Below are 17,013 nucleotides of genomic sequence, written 5' to 3' on the forward strand. Positions count from 1 at the left end.
TACAATTCATTCATAGCAGGTTCTGGTTTCACTTTAAGTTTCTGAGCAACTGAAGTCCTTAAGAGGCAACAAGAACTCCCCATATCAATTAAAGCCTGTACTTCTTCAGAATTATTCAGTTTTGCTTTCTTCAAATATGAATTTCTCTCTTCTATATTTTCGCCAACTTGCTCAACAGAATAATTTTTATCATTTGAATGATTATTTTCAGCTTTAGTAACAGAATTTTTAGCTTTATGATCTGTTTTATTACATTTTCGGCATGTTACTACTGGTTTGGGCAGTGGACAGTCCCTTGAGATGTGTCCAAAATTATTACAGCTGAAGCATTCTGGTTCACCTTTTTCATTATGTGTGATAGCGTAGAGTTTTTTCTTTTCATTCATTGTAGCAACTGGACCATCTTTAAAAGAGTTTCGTTTGTCGTAAGACCCTTCTTTACACGGTTGTTTATTGTTGAAAGTTGACTTCAAGGTATCATAACCATCTAGTTTTTCAACTAAATCAATTGGTGAAATCAACTCAGACCATATGTCAATAAAATGTTCTTTTACTTCTGGAGACACTTTACGTTTTATCTGATCCGCTACAATAAGGTCGCTAAGTTTCTCAAAAGTATCTACTTTAATTCCGCTTATACATTCATTAAAAAAATTTAACTCATACGCAAAATTCTTCCATGTATTTCCTACACTCTTATTGTGCATAAAAAATTTTTGGCGAAATTTTTCAGGTGTCATCTTGTACCGTTTTAATAAGATCCTTTTAACTTCTTTATAATCGTTTGCAATCTCATCGGTTTCTCTGGTGATTAACTGAGCAATATCATATGGCAATAAGCCAAACAAATGAGTAACCCATGTATTTTCTGGTATTTCAACTTGTTTAGCCAAATGTTCAAACATGATTAAATATAAACTGATATCATTCTCGTCAGATTTAAATTTTTGCATCAAACGATGAAGCTCTAACTTTGGATTCATGTGCGTACCACTAGCATTTTCATTGGTGCCAGAATTTGTAGATCTAATTTCTGCTTCGATACGTAGTTTTTGCAGTTCAAATTCCATTTCATACTTTTGTTTTCGTTCCTCATATTCTTCTTTTCGTCTACATTCTTCAATTTCTTCTTGATGTTTTCGTTCTTCAATTTCTTCTTTTTCCTTTCTTTCATTTATTATAATGTTTAACCATTCTTTGGCGCATTCTTCATCGTACTGTTTGCTAGCCAAAATTATCTTTTTCAAATCGCTCATTTTATGACTCTCATTTACATCTTCTCCCAATTCTTCAGCTAATATTCTTAAATCGCATTTCTTTGCCTTACCGAAAATAGACATTTTCGTACACATTAAAATGCAAATTATATATATATGCTATTATTATTAACTTCCAATTAGACAACTTAGTAGAACACAATTATTGGCATTTTATAAGTTTGTTTGACGTTCTAAATATATTTAAAAATTTAAAGAAATGAAAATAATAAACTCTCTTTCCCAAATGATAAAAAAAATAACAAAATTAAATTCTATAATAAATATGTTACATCAATTAATGCACATACCTTGAAATTCAAATTCTTTTCAATTTATTTTTGTAATAGCAAATTATTGTAGCTTTAGGCTTAGGTTTCAGAATAATCCCACTTCTGATTTATGTTAACTTCCTTTTGTAGTTAAATTAATCACTCGTAAAATGGTTGTAAAAGACAAACATTTATTTGAAGATAAATTTTAATAACCTATACGTAACGTATTCGTAAATGTACATAACATAACAAACGTACTTACTGCATCGTACCGTTAAACATTTGAAGCGTACATCATCTGAAAGTATATTTTTAAAATTAAAAATAGAACGACATCCAGAAATTAGCTGTTGCCATTTTCTCAATAGATATTTTGTCTAATAACAATAAATAATTTACAATCGTGCTTACACAACAAATCTTTCTTTAACATGCTGCAAAATCAGCTCTGACAGAAATGCAAACCACACAGCTTGATTTCATTAATTCATCAAGATGCTGATCATCTTTTAGAACTGTTAATGTTATGAACTCAAATTTATTTAATGCATTTATTTTACGCTTTTGTTTGCATGTGCAATGTCTAATTTGTTTGTATAATTCTATTGGCAACATGCTACTGTAGTTTAGAAATACTGTTCTAAAGATATTGAAATGTAATGTTACCACTTGTCTTTTCATCGCACACTGTAAAGGTAATAAATGCTTTCCTGGTTATATAATGTTAAATAAATAAAATTTTATCTAGCACTGCATCACTGACTTAATAATACTTTAAGAGGTTATGTGTCCAGCCTAACTTTATCTGCATTATCAGAAATTTTATTGCTAAGCCTAACCGTGTGAGCATATTACAAACAAAATTGACTGGTTTCAATCATATACAAAATTTGAGCATCCAATTGAAGTAAGAGTTGGTAATAATGCAACAATGAAAGCTTATGGACATGGTGCCATATCACTAAAAGAAGTTAGTACAGAGTTCATGGAGAAACAGCTTCACGGAAAATGTACTGTATGTGCCCCTGGTGCTGCAAGGAATTTATTTTCTGTAAGCCAGGCACTAGATCATTTATGCAAGTTTAATATGGCAAATGATAAATGAGAATTTTTGAAATCGAAAAATGTTGTTGCTGTTGGAATTTGCTGTGGTAACTTATTCAAGTTATTATGCAAAACAATGTCTCTTGAAATTGTAGTGTTGTGTGTCCCCCTGAAGCGCAGGTAAGCGAAACAAATTCTCTTCAACACTGGCATGAAAAGCTGGGACATTTAAATAAACAACATGTTAAAAAGGTATTACAGTCCCATGGCATTGAAATAAAATTGGATAGTGATTTTAGTAAGGCCTATATATTAGGAAAACAGCATAGGTTGCCATTCCAGAGTTGTCAACAACATGCTAAATGCTGGCTTTAGTGTTCCACATGCAAATTTTGATCGGAGGTTGATTGGCGGTAAGCTAACGTGGTTGCCGCTGACGTCAAGATTGGCGGGTTGGCCGAGTATTATATATATGTACGCTGGTATCGGCGAATGTTCTTGTTCTCTTGTGTTATCATGAGTTAGCATAATGCTAGTTTTTCTTTCACTTAATGATTTTAAATGTAAAGGCTACAGTGTTAGTTCTTTTATTTTAATTTACGGAATAAAGCATGAATTTTATTTAGATTAGTCTTAGCTTTATTTAAGGGAAGCAAAATATGCTTTGCCTTTATCACCACCGCCAACAGGGTTATGGGCCCAGCGCCAACAGCTAATCGGTCATCCAGTTCAACTGAGCATTGAAGGAATGTAGGTAAAGAGGGTCGTTATCCACGAAAAGAAGCTGACCTGTCTTAGAAGTTTGTTCAAGTCGTTGTGCTCACACCTGATTGAAGATGTCATTACTACCTGAAGATTTTGAGCTGTTAAACCATGACAACTGGGAACGATGGAAAGTCGACATGAAAATGCTGTTACTGGATAGAAATTGTTGGAGCTTCATAGAGGACAAAGAAGAAGAATTAGATAAAAGTGCAACAAGGCATGAAAAGCAGGAGTTCACACTGAGAGAGAACAGAGCCTCCACCACAAATTTTATGGAATTAAAGCTGAGTTCAGGCCGCTGATACAAGAATGTTCAAGTGGTAAGGAAGCATGGGAAGTTCTACAGAAGCAATTCAAACCCAAAACAAGAGCAAGGATAATTCAGTTACTGGATGAATTTCTTAGTATTAGATATACGCCAAATGAAGAAATAGGATTATTCATTGCCAGGATAAGAATGACTGCAAAGAAGTTGGCTGAAGCTGGTCACAACTTGGCAGATCTTTTTAAAGGATTCCAGGCAATAAGGAGATTACCCCAGGAATACTTCGGCATTGTACAGTTGATCTATAGGTAGAAGGACGAAGATTTTACGCTGGAAAGAATTGCTGAAGAGCTTTTAAGGGAAGAAAGCCGACTTCGCCAGGTAAACGCCGATTTATAAGACAGCAAGGTAAGCGTGTTTAATACTATAAGTTCAAATGTAGGAAAGATAGAGTTGAAAATAAAACTAAATCTAAGGAAAAAAATGGGGACTATGAGAATAGGACCTTGTTTCAGATGTCATAAATTTGGGCACTTAATCGCTCAATGTAAAGAAAATGTAAGTAAAAATCAGAAATTTAAAATAGACGATAAAAATGGACAGTTTAAAGATAAAGAATTAATGTTAGTAGAAAATTATGTAACAACTACAGATAAAGGAGGTAATGCAGATAAATTTAATTGGGTCGTAGATACTGCAGCTACAACTCATTTCTGTAATAATAGAAATTTAATGAGAAATTTTGAAGAAATAAACGATATATGTATGTCTTTAGCTGTAGGAAATTGTGAAAGTAAAGTACTAAGTATCCCGTTTTACCTTCGATATCAGAAGAATTATGATGGAAAATGAATATACCATCAATTATCCAATGAAAGACATCTCATCACAACACAAACAGTTTAATATTACAATTCTATTTACAAGTCTAATTAAGTGTTAGTTTTAGCTTTGACACCTCAAAGCAATACTCAGAACATAAATGGCATAAAATATTACTCATCAGTTTTTTGAAATACTCATGAAAAACATCTCAAAAGTCATTATTCTCATTACTTAAAACGAAAGTAAACAATAGAACAAACTCGAAAACGTAGATGTAAAAACTCAACTGTTGCCAATCGCGATTTACTAAATTACATCAAAATAAAGATAATAATCAGGTAGAGGTTCAACTTCACACTAGGAAAGGGTACCATCAAATTTGCAGTAAAAGTAGGCAATCGAATAAATTGGATTGAGTTAGATAATGTGTTATATAATCCAAATCTAAGATGAAATTTACTATCGGGAGCAAGGTTAGAAAAGGCAGGTGCTCATTTTGTGATTTCAAAAGGGAAGATGTGGATATACTTTAATAATTGGGATAGATTGTGCTACGCTAAATGATATGACGGACTTTATCACGTAAAACCATTTAGATATGCAACAGGTAAAAGGGAAGCTGGTTACGGTACAGAAATTGGAAAGTTAAATAAAGTAGACGATGCAATGCTATGGCATTGGAGATTTAGCCACGTAAATTTTGATTATATTAAGAAAATTAGTAAGAATCAAAGTGTGAAAGGGTTACTAGAAATTGGAAAACCAATAGAGAGGTGTGAATCGTGTATTATTGCTAAATCTAGTAGAATAACTTTTAAAACTGTTCCGAAGAGATCGGATAAACCATTGCAGTTGGTTTATTTAGACGTTTGTGGACCACTACCAGTTCCATCTAAGGGTGGGAGTAAATATTTTCTTGCTATTGTAGATGACTATAGTAGATTAGTAACAATGTATTGTATGAAAAATAAAAATGAATTGTTCTACAGCTTTAAGAATTATCATAGGCAAATGGAAAGACTGACGAATAGAAAATTAATAAGTATACGCACCAATAACAGTGGGAAATTCTGTAACAGGCAATTCGAAGTGTACTTAGCCGAAAATGGAATTAGTGTTGAACGCACAAGCGCGTACACCCCAGAAGAGAACGGTGTGGGGGAACGTTTTAACCGAGCGGCATTAGACGCAGTTAAAGCTATGCTTAATGATGGTAAAATGGGAAAAGAATGGTGGGCAGAAGCTCTTGGCTGTTTCGTACATACGTGGAACAGAGTATGTCATAAAAGCAACTGAACTCCTTATGAAATGTTCCTAAATAGAAAACCCAGTGTTCTTTATTTTAAAATATTTGGCTGTAAAGCCTATGTTGGCATGCCAAAACAGATTAGAAATAAATTACAAATGAGGTGCAAAGAAGGAATCATGGTAGGATATGCGAAGGAAACTAGGGGTTATAGGATATGGCTGCCAGAAGAACGCAGATTAATAGAAACCTGTAATGTGAAGTTCGATGAAAAACTGTATGCAGCAAATGGCATTGTGGAACAGAAATCAAAATTTAAACGACTAGAGGAATCTGAGCTATTAGTAGAATCAGATGAAGAACAGGAAATTTCTACAGAAGAAATAAAGTTGTCAGATGACAAATCTACTCCGAAAGAAGTATCGGACTTAAACTGGCAAAGAAAAGCAGTTAAAAGGCCAGATGGAACACGTACAGACATATATTATTATGTAGAGGGAACAGACACCCGTTTTAGATCCTATAATGATATTGAAAAGTATTGTGAGGCAAGAAATATTAAATTTGAAAAAGATAAGTTCGATTTTAGTGGAAAAAACAAATACTCGGGGAAAGTTAATTTTGTAGAACAAGAAACTAGCTCCGTGTCTGAAGAGGCAAATTCCGTAGAAATAATTATCCCACAAAATTTTAAAGAAGCACGAAAATCAGTAAATGCCAAAGAATGGGATAAGGCAATGAAAGAAGAAATTGACACAATGAAGAAAAGAAAGGTTTGGGAATTAGTCGAAAAGCCAGAAAATAAAACTATGATAGGAAACAAATGGGTCTATACACTAAAAAGAAATGAAAAGAATCAAGTGGTTAGATACAAAGCGGGTTTAGTAGCACAGGGATTCAGGCAGAAAAGAGGTGAAGATTTTTGATGACGTTTACAGTAAATTTTTCAACGATAAGAATATTTTTCACTATCCTGGTATGTTTATATGGATGGACTAATTGTCACTTAGATGTAAAGAACGCATATTTATATGCAAACTTAAATGAGAAAATATATATGACCCAACCAGCGGGATTTATCGAAGAGAAAAATAAAGTGTATTTATTACACAAGGCCATTTACGGTCTACATCAAAGCAGCCATGAATGGTTTTGTGAATTTGAAAGTACTTTAGAAAATCTACATTTTAAGAAAATACAATGGTGTAATTGTGTTTATAAGAGTTCAAATGTAATTCTCTTGTTATAGGTAGATGATATTGTGATTTTTAGTAAAGATCAATATAGTATAGATAAAGTAATTTCACAGCTGAGTAAGTTTTTTGATCTTAAAGTATTAAGCAAAACTAAAACGTTACTTGGAATTGAATTCTTAGAGAATGAGAATGGGGTTTTTATACATCAGCAAAAATATATCCAAGAAATTTTTGAAAAATTTAAACATTTCCAGATACCAATAACTTCACTTCCCATAGCTAAAGGCACTATTCTTACAAAATTAGATTGTCCATCTACAAGTGCAGAAATTGCGGAAATGCATACATTACCCTTTAGAAATCTGTTAGGATGTTTAGTTTTTGTAGCTAATAGGACAAGGCCTGATATTACATATGCAGTGAATATCTTATCACAATTTCAGGAGAATCCTGGAATTAGGCATTGGGAAGCATTGTTGAAATTGCTTGGTTATCTCAATAGTACTAAATTATATAACTTATCGAAGATTAAACATCTAAATTTATATTGTTATTCAGATGCTGATTATGCAAGTAATAGAGATGACCGCGTGTCCATGGGAGGATTTATATTATATTTAGATGAAGTACCGGTAATCTGGAAAACTGTTAAACAAAAATGTGTAAGTTTATCAACCATGGAAGCAGAGTATATTGCCTTATCTGAAGCAGCGAAGGAATTAATGTGGACGAAAAATGTCTTACAAGATGAAATTTTAAAGTTTAATTTAAGAGAGTGCAAACTATTTTGTGATAACAAGTCTGCCATTGATTTTTCTAGATCGCCAATAGAAAATCGCCAAACTAAGCACATAGACGTAATCCATAATAGATGCACATAGAATCCATAGGTGGTTCTCGCTATTACATATGCTTTACAGATGATTTCTCTAAGTACAGAAAAGTTTATTTTCTTAAGCATAAGTCAGAAACTATAACTAAGTTTGAAGAATTTTGTAATTTTTTTCAAAATTAAACAGAGAAGCCAATCAAAGCAGTTTTAAGTGATGGTGGACTGGAGTATATAAACAAGGACTTTCAAGAATATTTTGCGAAGAATGGGAGCAGAGCTTAACTGCATCACCTCCTATACCACCCAGCAAAATAGAACGGCTGAAAGAACAAATAGAACACTTGTTGATTTAGCTCGAATAATAATGATTGCTAAATCTTTGCCAAAGTCATTGTGGGCTGAGTTAGTTAATACTGCTGTATACATATTAAATCGTGCTGGAACCTCATCAGTAGATGGCAAGTCTCCATTTTAATTGTTTTGTGGCAGAACTCCAAGACTTAATCACGTTATAGGTACAAAGTGTTTTATTCATGTATCTAAACAGAAGCAATGGAAGTGGAGTCCAAGAAGTGAGAAAGGAATATTGGTTGGTTATTTAGATGATGTTGACGGTTATCGGGTATGGTTAAGAGGTACAAGAGAAGTAAAAAGAACTAGAGAAGTAGTGTTTACTCCTGAAGTTGTTTCATTATCCACTGCTGTTACATCAATTCCTGAACAGCCAATCAATGTACAACCTTAGTTTTAAGAGCATGCATTTTACTGCATATACAAGCTGTAAACAAAGAAATATGATAAAATACCTCTTCAATTTTTGACATTAAAGTTTGTAATACCCAAAGATAACTACAGCAATAAAAATTAGACTTGTTGAAACAAAATGACACTGCAAAAATAAAAAATAGATGCCATCTGGTTAAAACTCCGGAACACTGATCACTATACCAGATATGATTTCCCACAGCAGAATACAGTGGGTACTTTTATTTTTTCTCTTTGTGCAATGTAAATATGAATCATTTTTTCAAGAAAAAAAATAGCCAGTGTTTTGTCATAATCAACCAAATTATTTGGAAGGAATAACAACAACAACAACAACAACAACAACAACAACAACAAAAAATCCTTTACAACTTAAATATAACAAAAATTTTGAAGCATTCGTAACAAGTAATGGTGTGGTGCTTAATTCATAACAAGCAGTAGTGTATGAAGAACTTAAATAAACAATGATTATATTAAATTAGGAAGTTAGAAAACAGTTAAACTATTTGTTGAACATCAAAATTCAGAAATTTACTTACCATCACGAGTAGGTCGTGCTTTCCTTATCCAATCAGTTAAATGCCTCACAAAATCAAAGAAGAAATCTCCTTCTGGAACACTAATCACTAAACATAAAAATTATAATATGATCATTAAAATAAGAGTGCTGACTTTAGACAAATTATGAGGAAAAGTAATAGAATAATTACCTTTATCAGCAATTTTCACGAATAAGCTAAATCCTTCTGCTGATCTCAAATTCAGCCGTTGGGATATATTTTGACAGAAATCCTTTGCTCTAGTGCTTGAATCAACTTCAAAAGCCTTTGAAAGGAATACAACTGGAAATTAAGATTTTATCCATAAGACAAGATGTTAATAATTGCTTAAATAGAAGAAATAAATTACCTCATCAGTGTCATCAGGAAAATAAACTTTGTGAAATATTTGAGTCGTTTTGTGTTGAATTGCTTCAACCTCCACTAAATGGGGTGGATATTTCCGTTGGCCTGTCCTAAAAGAAAAATATTGAGATAAAACAATAAGAGTGGCTTTAAATTCTCATTGAATCTTCAGTAATATAAGCAGATGCAAAAGCTAAATTATTAAAGCATTTTGTAATGCATGTAACCTTTCCTTTACCTTGAAAATTTGCAGTTTTGCAGCAAAAGCACACATGAATTTTGTAAGATGCTGGAAATTCTTTATTACTTCATGATTCACGTCTAATCAATCTTAATTCTTAATTCTATTCCCATCTATCGGCAATAGATTAAACAACATGTTGTAGTACTATATTCCAAATACACATATTAGAAATACGTGATTATTGAAAAGATGTGAGTCAGGCTTCCATCAGCAGCAGATTTTACTATCAATTACATACATAGCTGGATTCTCAACCTGTCTCACTAAGGTGTAAGTATTAACTAGCAAATGACTGTTTTCAATGTTTTTAAGTTTAGACCACATGTACAAATTATCATATGGTTTTTAATAGTATTAACTGGTCAGACCATATCTTCCAGAACTTACACAGATAACCAGAAAATGGTTACAATTATTTTGCATGAAGGAGCAAAAATATGGCAATTCAATTTCTGCACCTGTGCTGATTTTATTAGATCCAACCAAGCACACTGCAGAGGATTCTGTGCATAATTTTGTCAACATTAATTTTTGATAATAATTCTGATTATATATAAGCATAACTTAGCTAACTATAAAATGTAATCTTGTCAAGGAATATTTCTTTCAAATTGTAATTACACTTTAAAGGAATTAATTAGAACCTCTCATGGGCAATAAATATATACTTGTGAAGCCTACCACATGTATTAATGCTAAAGGAAGGGGGTTAAATAAAGTTTTTAAAATGGAAGTACACAATTTCAATAGTTTCCAAATAAAGCACCATGAAAGAAATTGCAATGAAACTTGGAAGTTGTTTGGTGGTTTAGAACACAGAAAAACAATATTACAGAGATTAAATGAAAATTTCGATATAGATTCAGAAAATCATTTCTAAGCAAAAAATTTACTTATGTAGCATAAGAAGTTTAAAAGCATAAGCTACTGATATAGAGGTAATATTCTTGAGTGATCTTTTATATCTCACAAACAAACTGAATTTGTTCATGGCACCTTTGAACAAAGCCCAAATTAACAGTTAGGTGGATTCTTGACCCTCAAATTGTTGTCTAGAATTTGAAAATTTTTACGAAAGAGTTTAAAATTCTATCCAAAAAATTGTAATTAATACAGTACCTAAATGAATGCATTTTCACTGCAGACAAGGACATTTTGTCTACTGAGTTATGTGATATATAGTGATTGATATATAGACATCATATGAATGCATGCACATACACTTAAGCATATCGTTCACTACACTTTCTTTAAATAAGTTACACAAACTGAACACATTTTTTATTAAAACATTACTTTGCTACAGGGGAAAAATATCTTATCAGTAAAGATTTCATTTCTTTATAAATCATATGAAAACAAAATTTTTAATTTTAATACAATATTAGACAGAGAATTTACCTTTCCATTAAAAAACCGAAATCTTTAATAAATCAGAAACGACTCAACTGGGAAAGACAGCAAATTCAAATATGTAGCCATCAACTGGAATCACCTCTAAGCAATAAACTTCATTACTACAATTTTACCACACTCAGTACCTCCCTGTCCAACTAGTCAAATAGCTACAAAACATTTATAGAGTACTTCTTAAAAATTTGACGGAACAATATATACTCAAGAATAACCTACCTTAATGTTTTTTGCAAACGCTGCAAAGAATCCATTGCTATGGGATGACGTCTAGTCCTTAAGAAGGCTGTCAGTTCCTTCAAGAGAATTTGACTTGGAGCAAATAACCCAGTAGCTAACCACATCAGTTCCCAACCTCTTTCTTCACTTAACCTTCAATATCAAAATATCATACACCATAGCAAAACTGAGAAATATTTGAAGTAAGCAAGGAAAATAAAAATACTTATTATACAAGCACAAAAATTAACAGGGTTATTTAAAAAGGAGAGATACTTAAAGAAGTAATTAGTTTAAAAAGAGGAATTAAAATTAGTTTAAAAACATACAGCTTAATATGATTTTAAATAACAGATTATCTAAATTTTTCACATGAACTGAAATGATTATCATGGCACTTAGATAAGTTACAATACTTATATCAAGTGAGAAATTATGCTACATATAATTTCATGGAAACAAACAAGCAAGCAAGCAAAGCTACAATAATTTACCGATGAATACATAAATACATGTGGTAAAAAAATTAGGAATACACAAAGAAACATTAGTTTAAATACATGCTCTTTACATGATTTTATAAGATAAATTATTTAAATTTCTTATAAGAAAATAAATGAAAGCATGATATTTAACTAAATTACAAAACTGTTGCCAAGTATAAGTGTGATTTACTAATACAGTTATTAGTGGGGGGGATTTGTTTGCAACTTTTAAATTGAGCTTGATATTTATCAGGAGGTGCACAAAAGTGAATGTGTGTATATACAGTCGATTAGACAGATAATAACTTGATCTGAAATTTGACTTTCCTTACTTTCTTACGACTATTAAAAAAAAAAAAAAAAAAAAAAAAAAAAAAAAATGTTTTGCAAGGGATCTGTAAAATGGTGCAAATAAAAGTATGGCTGGTTGGATAATTTGAACAAATCATTTAACAGTTATCTGTTTAGGAAGAAAGTTTTGCAGATTTTCAACACGACTCTACCTCGTATTGACATAACACACACATAAAAATATAAAAACACTTATAAAGCCTGTCTATTTTCTAGACAGAAACTGAACAAAGGATAAAAATATTTTGGCGCTTTAGAGCCTGAACCAATTATGGCCATAGAAATATCTTACAAGATGGATGATGTATATTAATTATCTCTAAAAGAGATGACAGCAAAGTAGATTTTTCTAGGCAAACATACAAAGTAAAGCAGAATACACAGAAGATCTTTGTTTAGAAGGGACATCCTTTTTTATCAAGAACTTGTATCATGAAGCACAAAACAAAGTTAGCCTGCTGCATTTGGGAATAAATTCACTGTACATTGGGGAAGGGAGAAGAAAGAACCTGCAGATGTTTGATGATTTCATTCATTTGTTTATGGGTACGGGAAAGATACTAAAGTAATACAGCAATACAATTAAGTATACTGTTTAGGTTAATGGTTTAATATCATGAATTTAATTTACAGAAATGAAAGCTTAAAATTTCTAATATGTTTTCTCCAAACCATAACAATAAACTTTTTGAAATTTTTAGTGTGAATAACCAACATATCAACATTTATATTTTAAATGCTAACAAAGTGATTAAGATGGCTGACTATGGCACTAATAGTCTCTTCCCATATTCCAAATGTAGCAGCTTCATAAATTCCTATTATTTATTAATATTTTAAAATTTCATTGAAAACTTAAAACATAACTTTAATACAGTACAAAGTCTGAAATCCGGATGTTCATTATCCAGAATGATCTGAAATCCGGACCTCAAAGCCACAAACAATTACTTTTTTTTGTATGCTTCATACATGTGCATTTGATTTTTCCTTCCATAATAAAACATGTGGAGATTTCCATTTAAAAGTTCCTGATTCTTAATTTCACTTAGGCACTAAATAAAATACCTCGTTATAAAAAAACAATCATGTCAGCATAAATTTGTGAGATTAATAATTGGGATCCGTAGTTCAGTATTATCTTGGCATACATCTCAAACCAAACATTCACCTATTTTATATGCCTGACGCTGACCTGGTGAGTCATTATTTATTATATTTTGCTTTCATCACCACTTGTTTATCAATATATGACAGCTTCAGTAATAACTCATGCAGTGATGTCTAAACTCTTTTTTATATTAGTAATTGAATAACAAGAGTATGGCAACCTTTTATGCTAACATTACACCTGGCAATGATTATACATTTTTAAATGCTCTAAGAAATGCTAACAAAGAAAAATTCAACAAAAATTTCTTTACATGTGCTAAAAATATATTTTGTTAATGAAACTCATAGGCCAAAAGATTACATTTGGTTTTATTTTATTTAAGAATAACTGATGTTATTCACCATAAATCCAGAAGCGGCGGCAGAATATGTCGGCACCAGACGGCAGAATTTTGGGAAGACAAAATTTTTGGAATTTGGGGAAGCACCCAGCGGCAAAATTAAGGGATGAAAAGTTTTTTATGATTTATAGAAAGCACCTGGGATCCAAAGTGTAGGCTCGGTGAAAATTTAGAACTTAGGAAGGCACTTTGTAGCAGAATTTAGGAACCATAGAGACTGCACCAGGCTATCGAGCACCGGCCCTAGATAAAGCCTTAAGTATATGTGGGAGTTTATTTATTCAGGACTCAGATTAGTTTTAAGCATCTGCAAAAAATAAACATAGGTATAGTAAACTAATACAATAAATAACTAATACAATTCAGGCTTAATTCAGTATGCAGTAGGAGCAAGACAAAATTTAGCAAAACAACTTGGCTTTCGTCGCCAATCCTGTGATACACAGCCAATAATGTATAACAGACACTAGTAAGCTAGGCTAAAATTATCTTACCTGATTCTATAAGGAATTTCAGTTAATGTAGCAGACTGTGCTGCTCTCTAACCTTCTAATTTGACCCAGCTTATTATTTTTTGCAGAATGTTATTATTACAGCAATTTTATAAAAATTAAGCTTGAACTTTCAATTATGTCGAAAAGAGTTTTCAATTCTGGGGCTGCCTTAGGATCTAAAAAGCGAAACCATGTTTCGATGTCCATTAAACAAAAAGTGGAACTGCTGCAAAAAATAGATAAAAGCATATCTGTCTGAAAATTTTGCGAGGAGTATGGCATTAGAAAGTCGACTGAATGTAACATAAGAGAAAGGAACTTTTTGAATTTTTTGTGGAAGCAACTTAAACAACTTACATTGAAAGAAATGTTTAATACAGTAAACAAATAAATATTAAGCTTTTTTTTTTTTTTTTTTTTTTTTTTGTAAATTTTGATACCCTTTAGATCATAATTATTGTTTATTTCATAAATTACAATTCCATATTTTTAATTGTATAATTTCTGCATGCCATCTTACCAGATTTAAATTGATGATCTAATATCAGGAAAGATCCCAAATCCAGAATTGCCTAAGTCCCGATGAGTCCGGATTTCAGACTTTGTACTGTATATACATTAAATTATACATTTAAAAAAGAAGATTCAAATTATATGATATTTCTTACCTGTTTTTATTATCAGTAAGCTGTTTCATAATTTGACAGTATATTTCATCTCTTAAAATTTCCTAAGAAAAATTAATTAAAATTAGTATTATATAAAACACAGTCTCAGATAAAATTAAGTAATGAAAATTAAACAATAACAAATATTTAACAGTTTTATTTTAGACACAGATACAACACAATAAACTCTACATGTTTCAATGGGCCATCATAGATTTGATCAGTTAATTCATTTCCTGTTCTTGTACGTCTTGATGGCAAATCGCCCATGTATTTTAATAATGGTAGTAAAAGTCAAGGTATTTATAACAAAATTACAATATATATTAAAAAATAATGAGTCACATTACAGGTAAATAGTGACTACTTACACAAAATATACAAATACTTTTTAATATTTAATAGACATACATATTTAGCAGACTAAGATGTAGGCTTATTCATTTAACAGATTAAAATACAAAAGTTTTCAGGTAGAATATATTTAATTTCTAAAAGGATATCATTAAATGCAAAACATGCTTCTTGACAAAGTTCTTCCTTATTAAGTAACTTTTTTAACAATGGTTGCTTGATTGGTTCTCTAGAATGCCTCCATAACTGATCACTATCTCTTTTCCTTGCTGAAGACAAAGTTAAAGTTCTTGGGATAGTACGCTTTGGAGGTAACCTAAAATCAGTTCATTGAACAATGAAAAGACAAAACATGCATTAATTACACCAAAACAAAAATATCAATGAATTATAAAAACATTTAGTTGCATCTCTGATCTGCATTAACTAAAATGCAGGAGTTGCATACAGACTGATAAAACCAAGTTCATCCCCAAGGAAATGGGGATGAACTTGGTTTTATCAATTATTGATCAAGTAATTTGAAAACTTTTACCTCTTAAAAGTTTTAAATCAGTTTCAGATGAAAAAAGCTAAATCGGGTCACGCATCAGTTAGGAATGTACATAGAATTTTCTTATTATTGCTATTCATTAGTTTCTAGCAGAAATCACTCCAGCCTGTTCATATATTATTTCACATCATCCACTGAAACTTGTATAAACCCAAACTGAGGAATGAGCTATAGTAATATTTGAATTTTAATAAAAACTCCGTAGACAAAATTTTTTCCCTATGTATTTATTTTAAAAATTCATAGTTTTGAATTGTGGTCTGGTTTTTAAGTTAATTTTTGCTTAAACACTTATTTCAATACGTTCACTTCTTTGGTTCCTTACTTTTCTTTTTAATCCCTTTCAAATGGGCATTCTAGCCACTCATCACTAGAGATTGAATTCAGGGAATGGGCAAAGTGTATATGCATTTTAATCTTTAACTTTTTTAAGACCACTAGATAGCACTCTATATTCATTACTTTTGAAATGAACACAGTTTTAGGTTCCTGACCTTCAGTTTGTATATATTCTGCCTGACCTTGCTATTTTACTCATCAGCTGTTGGGAGGGTGGAGGAAAAGCATAATATAAACAGAGCTGGGCTCTTTAAATTGCCATGTGCTAATATAAACATTTGCATTTCTGATTTATATCTGACACCCGTTTTTATTTTTTTCCCCTCTACTATGTACGGTCTTTTAGGGTTACTTTGTGGATTTCTGTTACATTTTGCTTTGCCTTCAGATATATTTTGGGTCCTTTCCTTTTTATTCCGGAAAGCATTGACTCTAGTCTATTATGGCGTGAAGGCATCATTTATCAGAGGAAGAATACACTCGTATGGTAAATGAACCATTTACTGACACAAATGATAATAAATGCTGAAAAAGAAATTAATTTTTTAAATATTTTCTTCGATGATGATCTACTAAATTTGATTGCTGAAGAAACAAACAATTTCACTCAAAATGCTCAAAGAACTGCTCTGTCAATATCCAAGTCAGCCAAATTTTCAGATGTAAATACTGAGAAAATAAAAGCATTTTTTGCAATGATAATACGGATGGGCATTAACAAGAAGCCTAATTTGAAAGTGTATTTTACTACAAATGAAATATTCACTACTCCGTTTTTCAATAGAGTTATGCCTAGACAATTGTTCTTTAATAATTTCAAATTTTTGCTTTTGACCTCAGACAACAGTGGTAAAAGGTTGAGATAACTAAGACTAATCGTAGAAAATCTAAAAGATAAATTTAAAAGAAACTACATACCCAAGGAAAATATTTGCATTGATGAATCTCGTTTTGCTTGGAAAGAACATCTTGGCTTTCAGCAGTATGTTCCATCCAACAATC

The 17,013-nt window shown here is 31.5% G+C and overlaps 1 protein-coding gene across 3 annotated transcripts in view; it reads right to left on the bottom strand.

Annotated features, from left to right (window-relative positions):
• Nucleotides 1–17,013, bottom strand: part of ck (unconventional myosin-VIIa ck) — a 361,748-nt gene that overhangs the window by 22,219 nt on the left and 322,516 nt on the right. For all 3 annotated transcript variants that reach the window (XM_085809040.1, XM_085809041.1, XM_085809042.1), the window contains exons 34-40: nt 15,269–15,435; nt 14,958–15,049; nt 14,766–14,827; nt 11,254–11,406; nt 9,382–9,487; nt 9,183–9,297; nt 9,012–9,098 (exon numbers count right to left, since the gene is read on the bottom strand). In XM_085809040.1, coding sequence (XP_085665166.1) covers nt 9,012–9,098; nt 9,183–9,297; nt 9,382–9,487; nt 11,254–11,406; nt 14,766–14,827; nt 14,958–15,049; nt 15,269–15,435 — 782 coding nt within the window. The remainder of the gene's footprint in view (nt 1–9,011; nt 9,099–9,182; nt 9,298–9,381; nt 9,488–11,253; nt 11,407–14,765; nt 14,828–14,957; nt 15,050–15,268; nt 15,436–17,013) is intronic.

This window comes from Stegodyphus dumicola, chromosome X2 (genome assembly GCF_044657685.1).
Source record: "Stegodyphus dumicola isolate Sdum_Otavi_A_Nest chromosome X2, ASM4465768v1".
Lineage (NCBI taxonomy): Eukaryota > Metazoa > Arthropoda > Arachnida > Araneae > Eresidae > Stegodyphus > Stegodyphus dumicola.